The 14,732-nt window shown below is 36.6% G+C and overlaps 1 protein-coding gene across 4 annotated transcripts in view; it reads right to left on the reverse strand.

Annotated features, from left to right (window-relative positions):
* The window catches only part of LRFN5 (leucine rich repeat and fibronectin type III domain containing 5), a 250,282-nt gene that overhangs the window by 15,244 nt on the left and 220,306 nt on the right, over nucleotides 1-14,732 (reverse strand). For all 4 annotated transcript variants that reach the window (XM_025919310.2, XM_086709852.1, XM_086709854.1 and 1 more), the window contains one exon: nucleotides 1,021-2,425. In XM_025919310.2, coding sequence (XP_025775095.2) covers nucleotides 1,021-2,405 — 1,385 coding nt within the window. In that variant the 5' untranslated portion in view covers nucleotides 2,406-2,425. The remainder of the gene's footprint in view (nucleotides 1-1,020; nucleotides 2,426-14,732) is intronic.

Below are 14,732 nucleotides of genomic sequence, written 5' to 3' on the forward strand. Positions count from 1 at the left end.
GAGTATGTAATAATTGAGCTGATCTCATTTCAGAAAAGCTTGAAGATATATATATATATGTAGAAGATACATATATATGTATATTTCAAAACCATGATTTTGCATCGTGTCCTAGGAGTAATAATAGTCTATCATGAGTGAAATTTATGAAGAGGTAAAAATGTATATTTCCAACTGAAAACTGGACAAGATGTGACTATAAATCAATGAGGCTGAACTTTAGAAAAACATACCAGAAAGCCTATAGTCAGATGCAAATTCTCTATCAAAGTTGTTATGAGGAGATTACATATTTAACTCTAGTGACACTTTCACTGCTCAAAATACTGATAAACTCTCTTTGGAACTGTCTTAAGAACCAGTGTACATGAAACAATACACATGCACATTATTCAATCACCCAAAAAAATCAGTCTCATTATTTTATAGTTACATCCTATGTTTGACCAAAAATGGCAATACCCATCTTGATCACCCACCTTATTCATAAGACTTGGCTCCAAATGGCTTTTGCTTGTTTCCAAAATTCAAATTCACCCTCAAAAGACGAAGATTTGCCACCACTGAGGATATTCAAAATAGTATGACGAAGGTTCTAAAGATAATTCCAAAAGTGCTTTGAGCAATGCCAGCATCATTGGGGTAATGGTATAGCCTCCCAACGTGACTTCCTTGAAGGAAAGAACACTCATGTGGATGTGTAAGTTCTGGTATGTTTTTGAATTTGTAAAATAAATCAGTCTTGTTCTCTCTCTGATAGTCACATCTCTTAGATGAGGGGAAAGAAAGTAAGTAAGCATCATATTAAATATAAATTTGAACTCTAAAAATAACACCATTCAAAATATTGTCCCACAGGTGATCACCTTTCACAAACCTTATATTACACAGTTTAAACAACGGAGTGCTGTAATCACAACACAGGGTAGCACTGCCAATTAAAAAAACAAATCAGTAGCACATTAACAAGCCCTACATTGAGTGCATGGTAAGTACAAAAATCTGGTTAATTTTTCTTACCTGTAAACAAGGGTGTCATCATAAGTACCATTATACTGGATTTGGAACATACGTATTCCAGGAATATTTCTTTGAAAATTAAATTTAAGTAGTGCCGTGGATGATGTCGCTTCTGCTACTACAATTTTATCTTGACTCATTTTAGGATCACCATTACTACTGCTTGCATTAGAACCTGACTTCGTAGAAGTTGAGATATCTGAAGAACCAGGATCAGGCTCGTGGATATGGTTTGTACTGTTGAGTAAGTGAGGGAGCTTAATTATATGAAGATCCACTGTTTGTGTTGCTTCCCCAGCAGGATTGGAAGCAATGCAGGTAAAAGCACCTGTATCCTTCACAGTTGTGATAAGAATATCAAGTGTTCCGTTATCATACACCAGAGATCTTGTTGCATTTGAAATAAGCTTCCCTTCAGGAGAAATCCAGTGAATTGCAGGTTCAGGGTCCCCCCTGGCTTTGCACCTCAGGGTTGCCCTTTGACCTTCCAGCACTCTCATCTCATGCGTATGACGAGTAATGAGAGGAGGTTCACATAAAAACTCTTCCTCAGGAATTGACCAAAAATAGCGGCCAGTTAAAAGTGCTGGAGAAGCACAAGTCTCTAGGTCATCTTCTCTGGACAGACGTCTCAACCACAACAATTCACAATTGCAATGCAAAGGGTTTCCACCGAAACTTAATGCAAAAGTTGATGGGCTGATTATTCCTGAGGTTGCTAGTACCTGAGCTCGCTGGAAGAGAGGATCAGGTGGTAGCTTCTGCAATTTATTTGATGTTACATCAAGCCGAGTCATCTTGTGCAAGTGGGAGAAAGTCCCTTTGGGAATATTATCAATCATATTATGATCCAAACTAAGGGTGTGCAAGCTAACCATCTTTTCAACTGCATCCCAAGGAATCGTTTCTAAATTATTGTAGGACAGGTCCAGCTCCTCAAGGGCAAAGACATCATCAAATGCTGTAGAAGAGATTAAAGTCAGCTGATTGTTGTTCAGTATCAAATGATGGAGATTGGAAAGCCCACTGAACATATCGTTTGTAATTTTAGTCAATCTGTTGCTATTCAAATGCAATGCCCTCAAATTTCGCAAGTCAGCAAAAGCATGAGGTGTGATAAAACTTATTGTATTCCTGGATAGAGTCAGGTCCACCAAGCTGGTCATATTGGCAAAATCTTTCCTTTTAATATTTGTAACAAAATTGTCTGCCAACCGCAGCTCCACAGTTCTTCTGTCGATGTTTGGTGGAACAAATAAAAGCCCTTTCTTGGCACAAAGGGTTGCGAGATTAGGAGACAAAATCTGACAGACACAACGCTTTGGACAGATCTGAGCTCTCACTGCTATGCCAATGAAAAACAGATAAAAAAGAAATTTTTCCATTGTAGATCAGATTTAAGAGCCTGTAAGAAAAGACACAAAATGTAGTGTTAGCATCCAATCATTTCATTAATGTCCACATTCCCACTGGAATAATCCTTTAATGCAAATTGCAGTACAGAAGCAATTTACTCTTTTGTTTACTTAACAAACAAGTATAAAATATCTACTCTGTATTGCAGGCTACAATTGACACCAGGATAAAAAATATACCACTCATGGCCTTGTGGGATTTAAAATCAAAAGGGAAAACAAAGAAACCAACAGATTATTACAATTCTGTAAATTATGTGCTATTTTTGAAATATGGCCAGGGTGCTCCATGGACGCATAAAAAAAGTGACATTTAGCCCAGATTGGAGGGTAGGAGTCATGAAAGTTCCCCATAACCCTGAAAGAAATCTTGTCAGTTCAAAGATTAAAGATATACTTAACGATTTGAAAGCATTTCAATTTGTCAACATTTGTTATTGCTAACTTTGTGGTGTATTTGAAAGTAATTAATCATTAATAAAATTGTATTCATCTTTACAAACTATCTTGAACATACTACAATTTAACTGCAAATAAAAGCTCTTATTCTCAAAAACAAAAATGCTAAAAATGCACCACAAATGCTCTGAGCTCCTTAAAAATTAGAATATTTTATAATATAAAATTGGATTTTTAAAAAATTTTTTTAATGTTTATTATTTTTGAGAGAGAGAGAGACAGAGAGCAAGCAAGGAAGGGGCAGAGAGCGAGAGACACAGACTCGGAAGCAGGCTCCAGGCTCTGAGCAGTCAGCACAGAGCTCCATGTGGGGCTCAAACTCACAGACCATGAGATCATGACCTGAGCTGTAGTTGGCTGCCTAACTGACTGAGCCACCCAGGCACCTTTCCTAAAATTGGATTTTTACAGATAATTTTTGAAAAGCAGTCATCAAAATTCTTGACAGTGAGTCCCAAAAGGTACTATAATTATAATTCCATTGCTTCTTTTCTTAAAATCTTAATGCATTTATATTTATCCAAATATAATTTTAAAAATCTTGGCATTTTGACTTTCCAATTTGATCTTAAGTATTTGTTCTTGAAACTAATCATCAAAAATTTAAATACTGGGGCCCTGGGTGGTTCAATCAGCTGAAGGTCCTACTCTTGATTTCGGCTCAGGTCATAATCTCAGGGTCGTGAAATTGAGCCCCACATTGGGCTGGTCATGGGGCATGGAGCCTGCTTAAGATTCTCTCTCTGTCTCTCTGTCTCTCTGTCTCTCTGTCTCTCTCTCTCTTTCTCTCTCCCTCTGCCCCTTCCCACCTCATGCTCTCTCTCTTAAATAAAATTAAAATACTAATACATAAGCAATTAAAAGTTCTTATAAATTATGGGTGCCTGGTTGGCTCAGTTGGTTAAGTCTCCAACTTCAGCTCAGGTCATTATCTCACAGTTAATGAGTTTAAGCTCCGTATCCAACTCTCTGCTCTCAGACACACAGCCTGCTTTGGATCCTCTGGCTCCCTTTCTTGCTGTCCCTCCTCTGTACTCGCTCTCTCTCAAAAATAAACATTAAACAAATAATAAATAAATAAATAAATAAATAAATAAATAAATAAAATTCTCATAAATTACATGTAGTTTCAAATGTCAATGAAAATGGCTGGGAGAAAACCAGTCACAATTTCTAATTAATGAAAATATAAAATATGGACTTCTTCCAGAAAGAATAGACCTAGTTTCCTAAACAAAATATATTCTTATAGACTTGATTTCTTTTACACCTACTTTATCTCCTATTTAATGTGGTTGTTATGAACAAGCACTGTCAGTCTCAACAAATGAAATGGTCTTACTCTTCTGGTGTGACAGAATAACTAGTACTAAACTAGCCTTTCCACAAGAAGCAGCAAAAAAAAAAAAAAAGTACAAAAATATATATAACCACAGATTTCACACATTGGAAAAAAAAGCAGCACAGTATTGTGATCCTTGGGAAACGTAAACAAAAAATAAATGAACCCTACTGCTGCTCCAGAGACACTTTGTAAAGCATAGCACAGGGAGAGAAAACCAGATGACACATGAACTGAAGAGTATGGAATGGAGTGCAGAGTCTCTGGTGGCTTGAATTTATGAGGCGAAATACCAGAAGAGAGTTATCCAAAGAAAGAACTTCAGCTATCCTATAGGTAGAAACAGGGCAACAGATACTAACCATACTGAAACTCTGGCAGAGAGAGGGAAAAATGGGGAAAAAAAGTGAACAAAAACTCAGTGACCTGTGGAAAAATATTTAGAAGCCAAAAATATTAAGAAGCATATAATCGGAGTATCGGCAGAAGTCTATAAAGTAGATATAAAGGCAAAATTTTTTCACATTTGTGATAAAAGAAACAACAACACATAAATCCAAGCTCAAAACAAGGAAAACTATACCAGGACACATCATAAGCAAATTGCAGGTAACCAAAGGAAAAAAAAAAAAATCTTAAAAGGAGTCACAGAAATAAGATACATTACAAGAAGATAAACTGAACAAAATGAAAATAATAGCTGACTCCTCACTGATTTCATTTTGGAAATAAAGCAAGATAGGAGACAATGGAAAATATATTTTAAATGTTGCAAGATGGGGCGCCTGGGTGGCTCAGTCGGTTGAGCGTCCGACTTCGGCTCAGGTCATGATCTCGCGGTCCGTGAGTTCGAGCCCCGCGTCAGGCTCTGGGCTGATGTCTCAGAGCCTGGAGCCTGCTTCCAATTCTGTGTCTCTCTCTCTCTCTGCCCCTCCCCCGTTCATGCTCTGTCTCTCTCTGTCTCAAAAATAAATAAATGTTAAAAAATTAAAAAAAAAATAAATGTTGCAAGAAAAAAAGAAAGTCCATCAATATGGGTGGGATATATATCCATAAAAGATGAAAGTAAAATAAAAACATTTTGAGAGAAACAAACTATAAATTTCATTACCAGAGGAACTGTGCTGTAAGAAAGTATAAAGGATGTTCTCTTCAGGTTGATGGAAAATTGTATCAGATGGAATCTTGAATCTTTATCAATGGATGGAAAACAACAGAAATTGTATATCTGTGGATAGATATAAAATATTTTTGTTGTGTTTTAACCTGTTTCTAAATAGTACTTCTGGTATGAATATTAAAAGTTACAAAATAAATGAACATACAAAAAAAACCCCACATCGTTTGCACCCCAGTAATCAAATAAGCTGGATAAGCTGGACAGCATTTTCTTTAATAACATCATAATGCTGAGGATATAAACCTACAGTAACTATATTCCAGAAGGTGATATATTCTTGGATGAAAGGGAAGAGTTCCATAGATGTCCCCTGACTTCCCCCTCTCAAACAGGAAAGTAAGTAAGAGGAGCTATCTAGCATAAATTAGGGTAGGGAGAGGCCAGCCTACTTTTTTTTTTTTTTTTTTTAATGTTTATTTTTGAGAGAAAGAGACAGAGCATGACCGGGGCAGGGGCAAAGAGAAAGGGAGACAGAAGATCTGAAGCAGGCTCCACACTGCCAGTGCAAGGCCCGAGGTGGGGCTTGGACCCATGAACCATGAGATCACGACCTGAGCTGAAGCTGGATGCTCAACCCACAGGTACTCTGCCTGCCTGCTTCTTAAGAGTTTAACAAACTTCTTTTTAATGCTTTATTTTTCAAAACAGTTTTAGGTTTACAGCGAAAATGAGAGGCAAGTACAGAGATTTCCTGTATACCAATTGCTCCCACATATGCACAGCCTCCACCATTGTCAACATCCCCCACCTGAGTGGCCATTTGCTACAATCGATGCATCTACTTCTGGCACATCATAATCACCTCTAGAGTTTATGTTAGGGTCCACTCTTGGTGTTGTACATTCTACAGGTTTAGACAAATGACAAATATCCACTATTATGGTATATACAGAGTATTTTCACTGTCCTAAAAGTCCTCTGTGCTCTGCCTATTCATCTGTCCCTGGCTCATCCCTGCAACTACTGATGTGTGTGTGTGTGTGTGTGTGTGTGTGTGTGTATTTACTATCTCCATAATTCTGCCTTTTCTCGAAAGTCATATAGTTGGAATTATATAGTATGTAGCTTTTTTCATATTTACTTCTTTCACTTAATAATATGCCTTAATAATCTGTTCCTCCATGTCTTTTCATGGCTTAATAGTTCATTTCCTATAGCATTGAATAATAATCTCATTGTCTGCATGTCCCAACATTCACATATCCATTCAACTACTAAAGGACATTTGGTTGCTTCCAAGTGTTGGCAATTCTGAATAAAGCTGCTCTCCACATGGGTGTGGACACAAGTTTTTAACTCTTTCGTGTAAATACCGAGGAGTGTGGTTGCTGGACTGTATAGTGAGAACATGTTTAGTTTTGTAAGAGAGTGCTAGACTGTCTTTCAAAGTGGCTTTGCCATAATTCCCAACAGCGACATGAGACTTTCTGTTGCACCATATTCTTGCCAGCATGTCATGTTGTCAGTGATCCAGATTTTGGTCTAATAGGTGTGTATTTGCATCTCATTGTTTTCATTTGCATTTCCTTGATGATATATGATGTAGGGTATCTCTACATGTTTTGTTTGCCCTCTGTAGATCTTCTTTATTGACGTGTCTGTCAAGGTCTTTGGCTCATTTTTAAATTATGTTTTGTTTATTATTATTGAGTTTTAAGAATTCTTTGTATATTTTCAGTAACAGTCTTTTCTTAGATGTGTCTTTTGCCAATATTTTTCCCTGTTCCTGGTTTGGCTTTGCATTCTCCTGACATTGTCTTTTCTGGAGCCAAAGTTTTTAATGTTAATAAAATCCAGCTCATCAATTATTTCTTTCATGGCTCATGCCTTCGGTGTTGTATATAAAAAAGCATCACCATACCCAAGGTCATTTAGGTTTTGTCCTATGTTATCTTTTAGGAGTTTTATAGTAGTGCATTATATGCTCTGAAGTTATTTCAGTCTGTCTCTGTTGTAGTATTATCGTAATTCAGTTCACAACAGCTTCACCTGTTTGGAGAGTGTGGCTGAGAATTTTCCTATTCAGGAAGGCAGGGGATCTTGGTTTTGGAGACCCGACTGTTTTACAGATGAATTATCTGATTTCCAAACATATGGAGACCTCAGTCAACTTTACATCTCTGCTTCCAGTTTTGTTTTTTGGTTTTTTTTTTTTTTTTTTTTTTTTTTGGTAGCCAATGAGATCTCTTCTATCTTTCACCTCATCCCCAGTTCTTTGCTTGTGGCTGCAATTGAGCTACCCTAGATTCTATGAAGGTAGAGGTTTCCTCTAAAAAGTTTTCTGTATCTCTCCAATGCCGCCTCAGACATTCTGTTGAAAATCTACATACTGTATGGGAAGAAAAGAACTGAGCTCTCCATCCCCTCTTAGTGGTTTTATAGGTGAAAGTCCTGAGTGACTAGTTATTCTTTGTGCTCTTCAATGTCTCAGCCATCATTCCTCCAAAGTTGAAAATCTGGGTTGCCTGGAAGATTCATTTCAATTTTCTTTCCCTCCCCCAATCCTCCCCATTTTTTTTCTTATCTGAAAATATAGAGTACCTAGGGAAATTGTCCCAAAGAAACAGAAAGCAGAATGGTAGTTACCAGGGGTGTGGGGTTAGGGAATTGGGGAATGTTATGTAAGGGTACAAACTTGCAAATAATAGATAAATGAGTCCTGGAAACTAGTGCACAGTGTAGTAATTGCAGACAATATTGCATTATAAACATCAAAATTGCTAAGAGACTAGATCTTAAGTGTTCCCACCACAAAAACTGAAATAAGCATGTGACATGATAGGGATGTTAGTTAAGGCTACAATAGCAATATTACTGCAATAAGATTATATCAAATAAACATGTTTTAAACCTCAAATGTACACAATGTTATATGACAATTACACCCCAATTAAAAAAAAAAAAAGCTATTGGGATGCCTGGGTGGCTCAGTCAGTTAAGCGTCCAGCTTCAGCTCAGGTCATGGTGTCACAGTCCGTGAGTTCAAGCCCCGCGTTGGGCTCTGTGCTGACTGCTCAGAGCCTGGAGCCTGCTTCAGATTCTGTGTTTTCCTCTCTCTCTGCCCCTCCCCTACTCATGCTCTGTCTCTCTCTGTCTCAAAAATAAGTAAAAACATTAAAAAAAAAAAGCTATTGAAGTCTTAAATCTCCATCCTGAATGTGAGTTTAATTGGAAATTGGGTCTTTGCAGATTATCAAGTTAAGGTGAGGTGATAAGTATAAACCTTAATCCAATATGGTCCTTATTAACAGGGGAAATCCGGACACAAAGATAGATATACACAATGGGAAGACAGTGTGAAACACAATGAGAACAGTATCTATAAACTAAGAAATGACTAAGGGCACCAGAATCTACGAGAGAGGAATAGAACAGATTCCCTTTCACAGCTTTCGAAAGAAACCAAATATGCCCCAGACTCCTTGATTTTGGACTTCTGGCTTCCATAAATGTGGGACAATAAATTTCTGTTTAAGCCACCGAGTTTGTGGCACTTTGTTATGACAGTCCTATCAAATTAATTCAAGTCTCAAAAAAACATTTTCTGGAACAGAAGAGTTTCAGAAGTAAGATGATATTTATTGGAAACTTTCAAGTGTATGTGCATTTAGAATAGGTAAAACTAACCTACAGTGATAGAAATCAAATCAGTAGTTGTCTAGTTGGAGGATGGTTGGGAAAGAACACAAAGAAATTTTGGGGAGTCATGGAAGTATTCTGTATCTTATTTGAAATAGTGATATATAGGTGTATATATTCAGCACAATTCATTGACTATACATTTAATATCCATTCATTTAAAAAAAATAATGTTTATGTATTTTTGAGTGAGTCGGGGAGGGACAGAGGGAGAGAGGAGGACAGAGGATGCAAAGCAGGTTCTGTGCTGACAGCAGAGAACCCAATGCTGGGCTCGAACCCATGAACTGTGAGATCATGACCTGAGCCAAAGTCAGATGCTTAATGGACTGAGCCACACAGGCACCCCTAATATCAGTGCTTTTTATGTCCAGTATACTTCATTATAGTTGATTCAGTTTAAAAAAAGGGAATTTGGGTTTTTTGCTATGTTTTCAAATATTGGTTCCAGAGGAAGAAGAATTTATAAAGTGACACATTATTGGTAGCTAATCAGAACTTAGTCATATTTTAGAAACGTACTTTCTTAGCTCTGCCATATATCTTCAAAGTTGGGATACCATTCCAACTCAAATTATGCATCTTGTTTCATAATCTCATTTACTTCCTCAACATATATACGGCCTGATCTGATACAATTTCGCTACCCATACAGTGATTCAGAAAGTAACACTGAGTTTAGAATAAAATGTGGGCCACTTTCTTATTTGATGTTTATTTTTTGTTTAAATAAGACCTGTAAGTAAAGAGTCATATGAATTGTCATTAATGAGCTTTCCCACGTTATCTTAGAACAGAGTGGAGATTTCAAAATCTGTAAAAGATGGAAGATGTGGGATCGTGTAAGGAAACAGTTTTCATTTCCGACAAGTTCATGTGCCAAGCCTTGATGTACTTATTAAAATTATGTAGTACTACTTGAAGGGATGGAGTGTGAATGGAAGAGCAGAGCAGCTGTCATGCTTTGTTGGAATTCCTGATTTAAAAATGTATGAAGATCATCCAACACACTAACCTCAATCTTATCTGGTTAAGTTAAACTCTTTTAGAACATCTGTCTATTGCTTTCTCTAACTGGTTAAACGCAAACCACACAGAACTGGTTTTGATAATAATATTTGAGTGGGGATGTAACTCAGCAAATAGTCATACAGCTGCAGCTCTCTAGATAATATGTACACATCTCTACATTATGTTTTTTCAAGTTAATTCTTTTCAGACACAAAGTGACACATTTATAAACAAAGAAGAGTTTATCACACAAAACTGGAAAATGATTTTCTAGTACTGCATCCTTCTTTCAGCCCATGGCTGTTACATCACATATGCTCAAGAGAATCAGTATTTATTTGGCAACTAAAATAGGACATACAAGCAAATTTAGGTTTTACAACCAACTGAGAGCATAATCTATTCTCTGCAGAAACCAATATGGTACCAATTTATATGTTGAGTTAAAGGAAAGCTATTGGGCCCCTCGGGAGCTGCCTTGCCATCATTCAACGGAGCTCTACCAATTCAATTAGTGTCTCTTTGTCCAGGCTAATGCTGGAGATCAGATGCTGATGCCTGTTGATGCTGATGAGTTGCTTTAGGATGTGTCAAAATGGTCACAGTGTTGCAAAGGAGATTTTATAACACAGTTTATATGAAACACAGTAGATATTCATTTCTAAAATTTAAGGTTTTTTGCTTATTTTTTCCAAGGATTATATATGACATCATAAGTCTATTCTCTCCTAAAATATATAGTGAGGATATCGCTATTGAACCTGTTGAATTCAAGACTCAAACCAAGACAACTATAATCTTGAACAATTATCCTCGATCTTCGATTACAAAAGTCACTAGTAAAATTCCTAAATACACTGAAAATTAAACTTTAAAAAAATTCACTCATGCATCTCTTCCCTCATTCTTTTATTAATTTCTTCAGGAAGATTTATTTAGCATCTGCACCACATGCAAGGCACTTTGCTAGAATCTGCAAAGTTTACAAGGCTGGGATCTGATCAGGACAAGCACGTTCACAATTATAATAGAAGGCAGATGGTGAAAAGTTTTAACTCAACATACATTTTGATATTTAAATTTACAGAAACAAGATGGGTCTTTGAGTTAATAGAGCATCCTTAATTTTTGTTATCAATGTGTGTATTGATACATGTATTTTTTATTCAACATGGGACATGTGTCCAGCAACCCATAGTATTTACATTAATAGACTACAGATATGAGCCCAGTTACTAAAATAAACTTAATTATCTAAAAAAAAAGTAATAGTTACCATTAAGTAGTAGTCTCTTTTATAGATGAGGAATGAGATTGACATACTGATAATTAAACCAGTTTACTAAATGGAATATTTAGCATGCTCTATCTAAGCAGTAGATATGTAAACATTTCAGTACCTCTTTGTTTTATTTTGTGTTTTAAAAATGAAGGTAAAAGCTACATAGAGAGATGTTTTATTTCTTTTATAATGTTTTTAATATTAATTTTGTTCGCTTATATTAGGAAGCTAAGACTGATTTTTGTGCAATGTATATATCATATCAAGTCCTATCTAATCTTTCCACAACTTCATAAAAGTGGTTATTTTTTTCCCATTTTATATGATGAAATAAAACTTAAGAAATCTTAAGGAATCCCCTCAAGTCTATACAAAAAGAAAACAAAAAAGGTAGGTTTAAGATCGAGATCTATTTCCAAAAATTCATGCCTTTCCCAGGATAAGAAGATGCTTTATATATATTATTTACGTGTGTTTTTCTGACTATTAGGTGATTTTCAGACATAAAGATTGCTGATTCTGACAACAATGACTCCTTAAATTCATAAAGTGATTTACTCATTTATGATCCTGATCTCTGTTCATAATCAAATTACACTTAAAGGGTGCTGGCAGGTTACTATCATGGAGATTTAAGGGCACCTTCACAGAGACTTCATGACAACCCAAATGACATACTTAACCACCATCATTCATTTCTGTTTTGGTATGTCAAGGCATGACTGAAGCTATCCAAACACTTAAATCGATAATACTAATTATTCTCTTAAGAACAGAAATTCTACCTAATAGAAAGGAGAATGATTTCTGTGTATAAAGAGGTCTCAGTATTTTCCCACTGATACGGACTGACCTATCCCTTTTCTTGCCCACTGCAGACACTCCACAATGTCCTTGAAGGTCCATGGGTTAGGAGAGTAAATACTACTGGTAACTCTGAAGGAGAATGCATTCTCTCTTGCAGAAAATAGCTTGGGGAGAGGAAGCAGCCTAAAATGGCCCAGCGCGGAGAGGCTGTGAAGATTCCCAATGGTGAGAACAGCAGTAGTTGGAAGTCGGGTCAGTGGCAAGCGGTTTGCTAAAATGAACTTCTGTTGATTGTAAGCACTCCTTACGGATGTTCAGATACAAGTGAGAAATATGTGGGAAGTGGGAGGGGTGATGCGTGTATAAAGTGTAAGATAATTTATATTTAGAACTCCAACTAATTAAGACAGTAGTGCCTCTAAGGAATAGGTATATTTATCTGGGGAGTAGATGGTTATCTCTTTAGCAAAATAATTTGATGATACATTTTGTATGTGAATGGTGGGTGGCCCGAGGCATGGATTTTATAGGGGCAATGAAACAAGCTAGCTAAACTCCAGTCTGATAAATTAAATAAAAGTTCACTGTGTGGAGGAGAGAGGAGGGAGCACTGATGGCAGTACACAAAGGGAGAAGATTCTGTGTAAAACAGTATACGCCTGATCCTTCACAAAGACAGTCACAGATAAGGCAACTCTGAGATACAGAGTATCATGTTTGCCAAGATATTACACTGTTGCTTCCCATTAGCTTCAAACCTGAAGTGCGTATCCCCCACCCCTTCCCACCCCATATCAAGCCTTGTGCAAAACATCAGGGTAAAAAGAGCTTGCATTCCATGTCTGGGTTGGTACTGAATGATGAGGAAACTGAATCTTAGTGAAAGTCTGAAGGCATTATTAGTCATCTAAGACTCCAACCTGGATTTCATACACCGGTTTCTCTTTCTATTGCGTCTCATTGCAGGATAATCAGGTTTCAATGGACGCAGGAGGAAAAGGAAGGTCCGGGATATGGAACATTACCACAAATGTGAAATGCAATGAAATCAGTATCCTGCCATGGCAGAATAGCAGATAACCCCTGTTTTCTTCCAATTTCCAAGAATACAGCAGCTCCCACCTCAGAATTCACCGTGATTTTATGACAACTTTAAAGGACATAAAAGGGGTTATAACACAAATTTAAATGCCATTAATCAGGGTTTCAAATCTAGTAAACGATTTACCCTTTATCTTCGGAATTCTGAGAGGTGAATCTCTGAGCCTTTGAGATGTCATGCTATCCATTATGTTTCTGTCTCCTAATGGTGTTTAACATTTCATGTAATGAGCCTCTGTGGTTATATTGGTTCTACTGTGCTGTTGCCATAGCAATTAAAGAGGCCCTGTTGTGGAGCAATGCAGACGGGATGCTCAGCACAGAGATGTTCAGGCATCCAGAAATCTGGATAATTCCTCAGAAAAAAAAAATGTGGTTTACATTTTCCTTATTATTATTTTGGGTCTTGAGGCAGCCAAGTTGTCACCAATGGAAACTCTAATTGAAAATCTAAAAAAAAAAAAAAAAAATTAGAGCATAAAGAAAGACATACACAACATACACAGAGGAAGTAGTGAATTTATTGAGGGTTTAAATACTAAATATGTGTGCGGGTGGAAAGTTCCGGCAGTACTCCTACAGAAATGTTTTGACAAACTAACACCATATGGACGCTTTTATATCACTGAAAGCAATGTGGTGTTCTTTCTCTCTCTGTGTCTCCTCTCCCTCTGTCTCTCCCTCTCCCTTTCTTTTTCCCTCTTCCTTTCTCCTTCCTTTCCATTTCCCTACCATTTCCCTCCCGTCTCTCTCAAACACACCCACTCAGTCTTATTAGATTCTCCTATTTTTTGTATTAACATTGTTTTGCTTTTTACAACATAATGATCATTTCAATTTGACATTATGCATATTTCAAAAAGTAAAATAATATTACTACATAAAAAGCTCATACTCAATTATATAAAAAATTATAAATTTAAGAGACAGCTGAATGAAGGATATAGACAGATGATTCTTTGAAGCCTGAACCACTCTCTTTCTGTACTGAACTGCCAACATATCCACTCCATTTTCATTTCTTTTTTTTTTTCCATTTTTATTTCTAATACTCTCAAAATTAACATGTCTACAAGTGAACTCCTAACTTTCTCTCTCAAATATGCCTTACTCCTTCTATAGTACTTCTATGTAATTATTTAAAACCTGGTTCTTTTCAAAGCCCAGACTCAGCCATTGGAATTATTCATTACTTCTCTCTTTTTGTTCTATAGCATTCCAGTTCATTAATGACCCTGTACACTATACAGGAAGAATATACATGATGGGATCATATCTACTGCTATGACTTTTCATTGTCTTTCACTTGGAATTTAACAACAGTCTCCGCATCAGCCATTATCCCCCTTTAATCTATTTTCCACAAATGAGTCAGAGTGATCTTGTTAAAACTTAAACCATATCAAAAACTTTCTACTGGTATTTCATCTCACTTGAAGAAATGTCCAGGTCCTTACAATTGGCCATAAATTTCTG

The sequence above is a fragment of the Puma concolor genome, chromosome B3 (genome assembly GCF_028749965.1).
Source record: "Puma concolor isolate L17-30 chromosome B3, mPumCon1.1.hap2, whole genome shotgun sequence".
Classification (NCBI taxonomy): domain Eukaryota; kingdom Metazoa; phylum Chordata; class Mammalia; order Carnivora; family Felidae; genus Puma; species Puma concolor.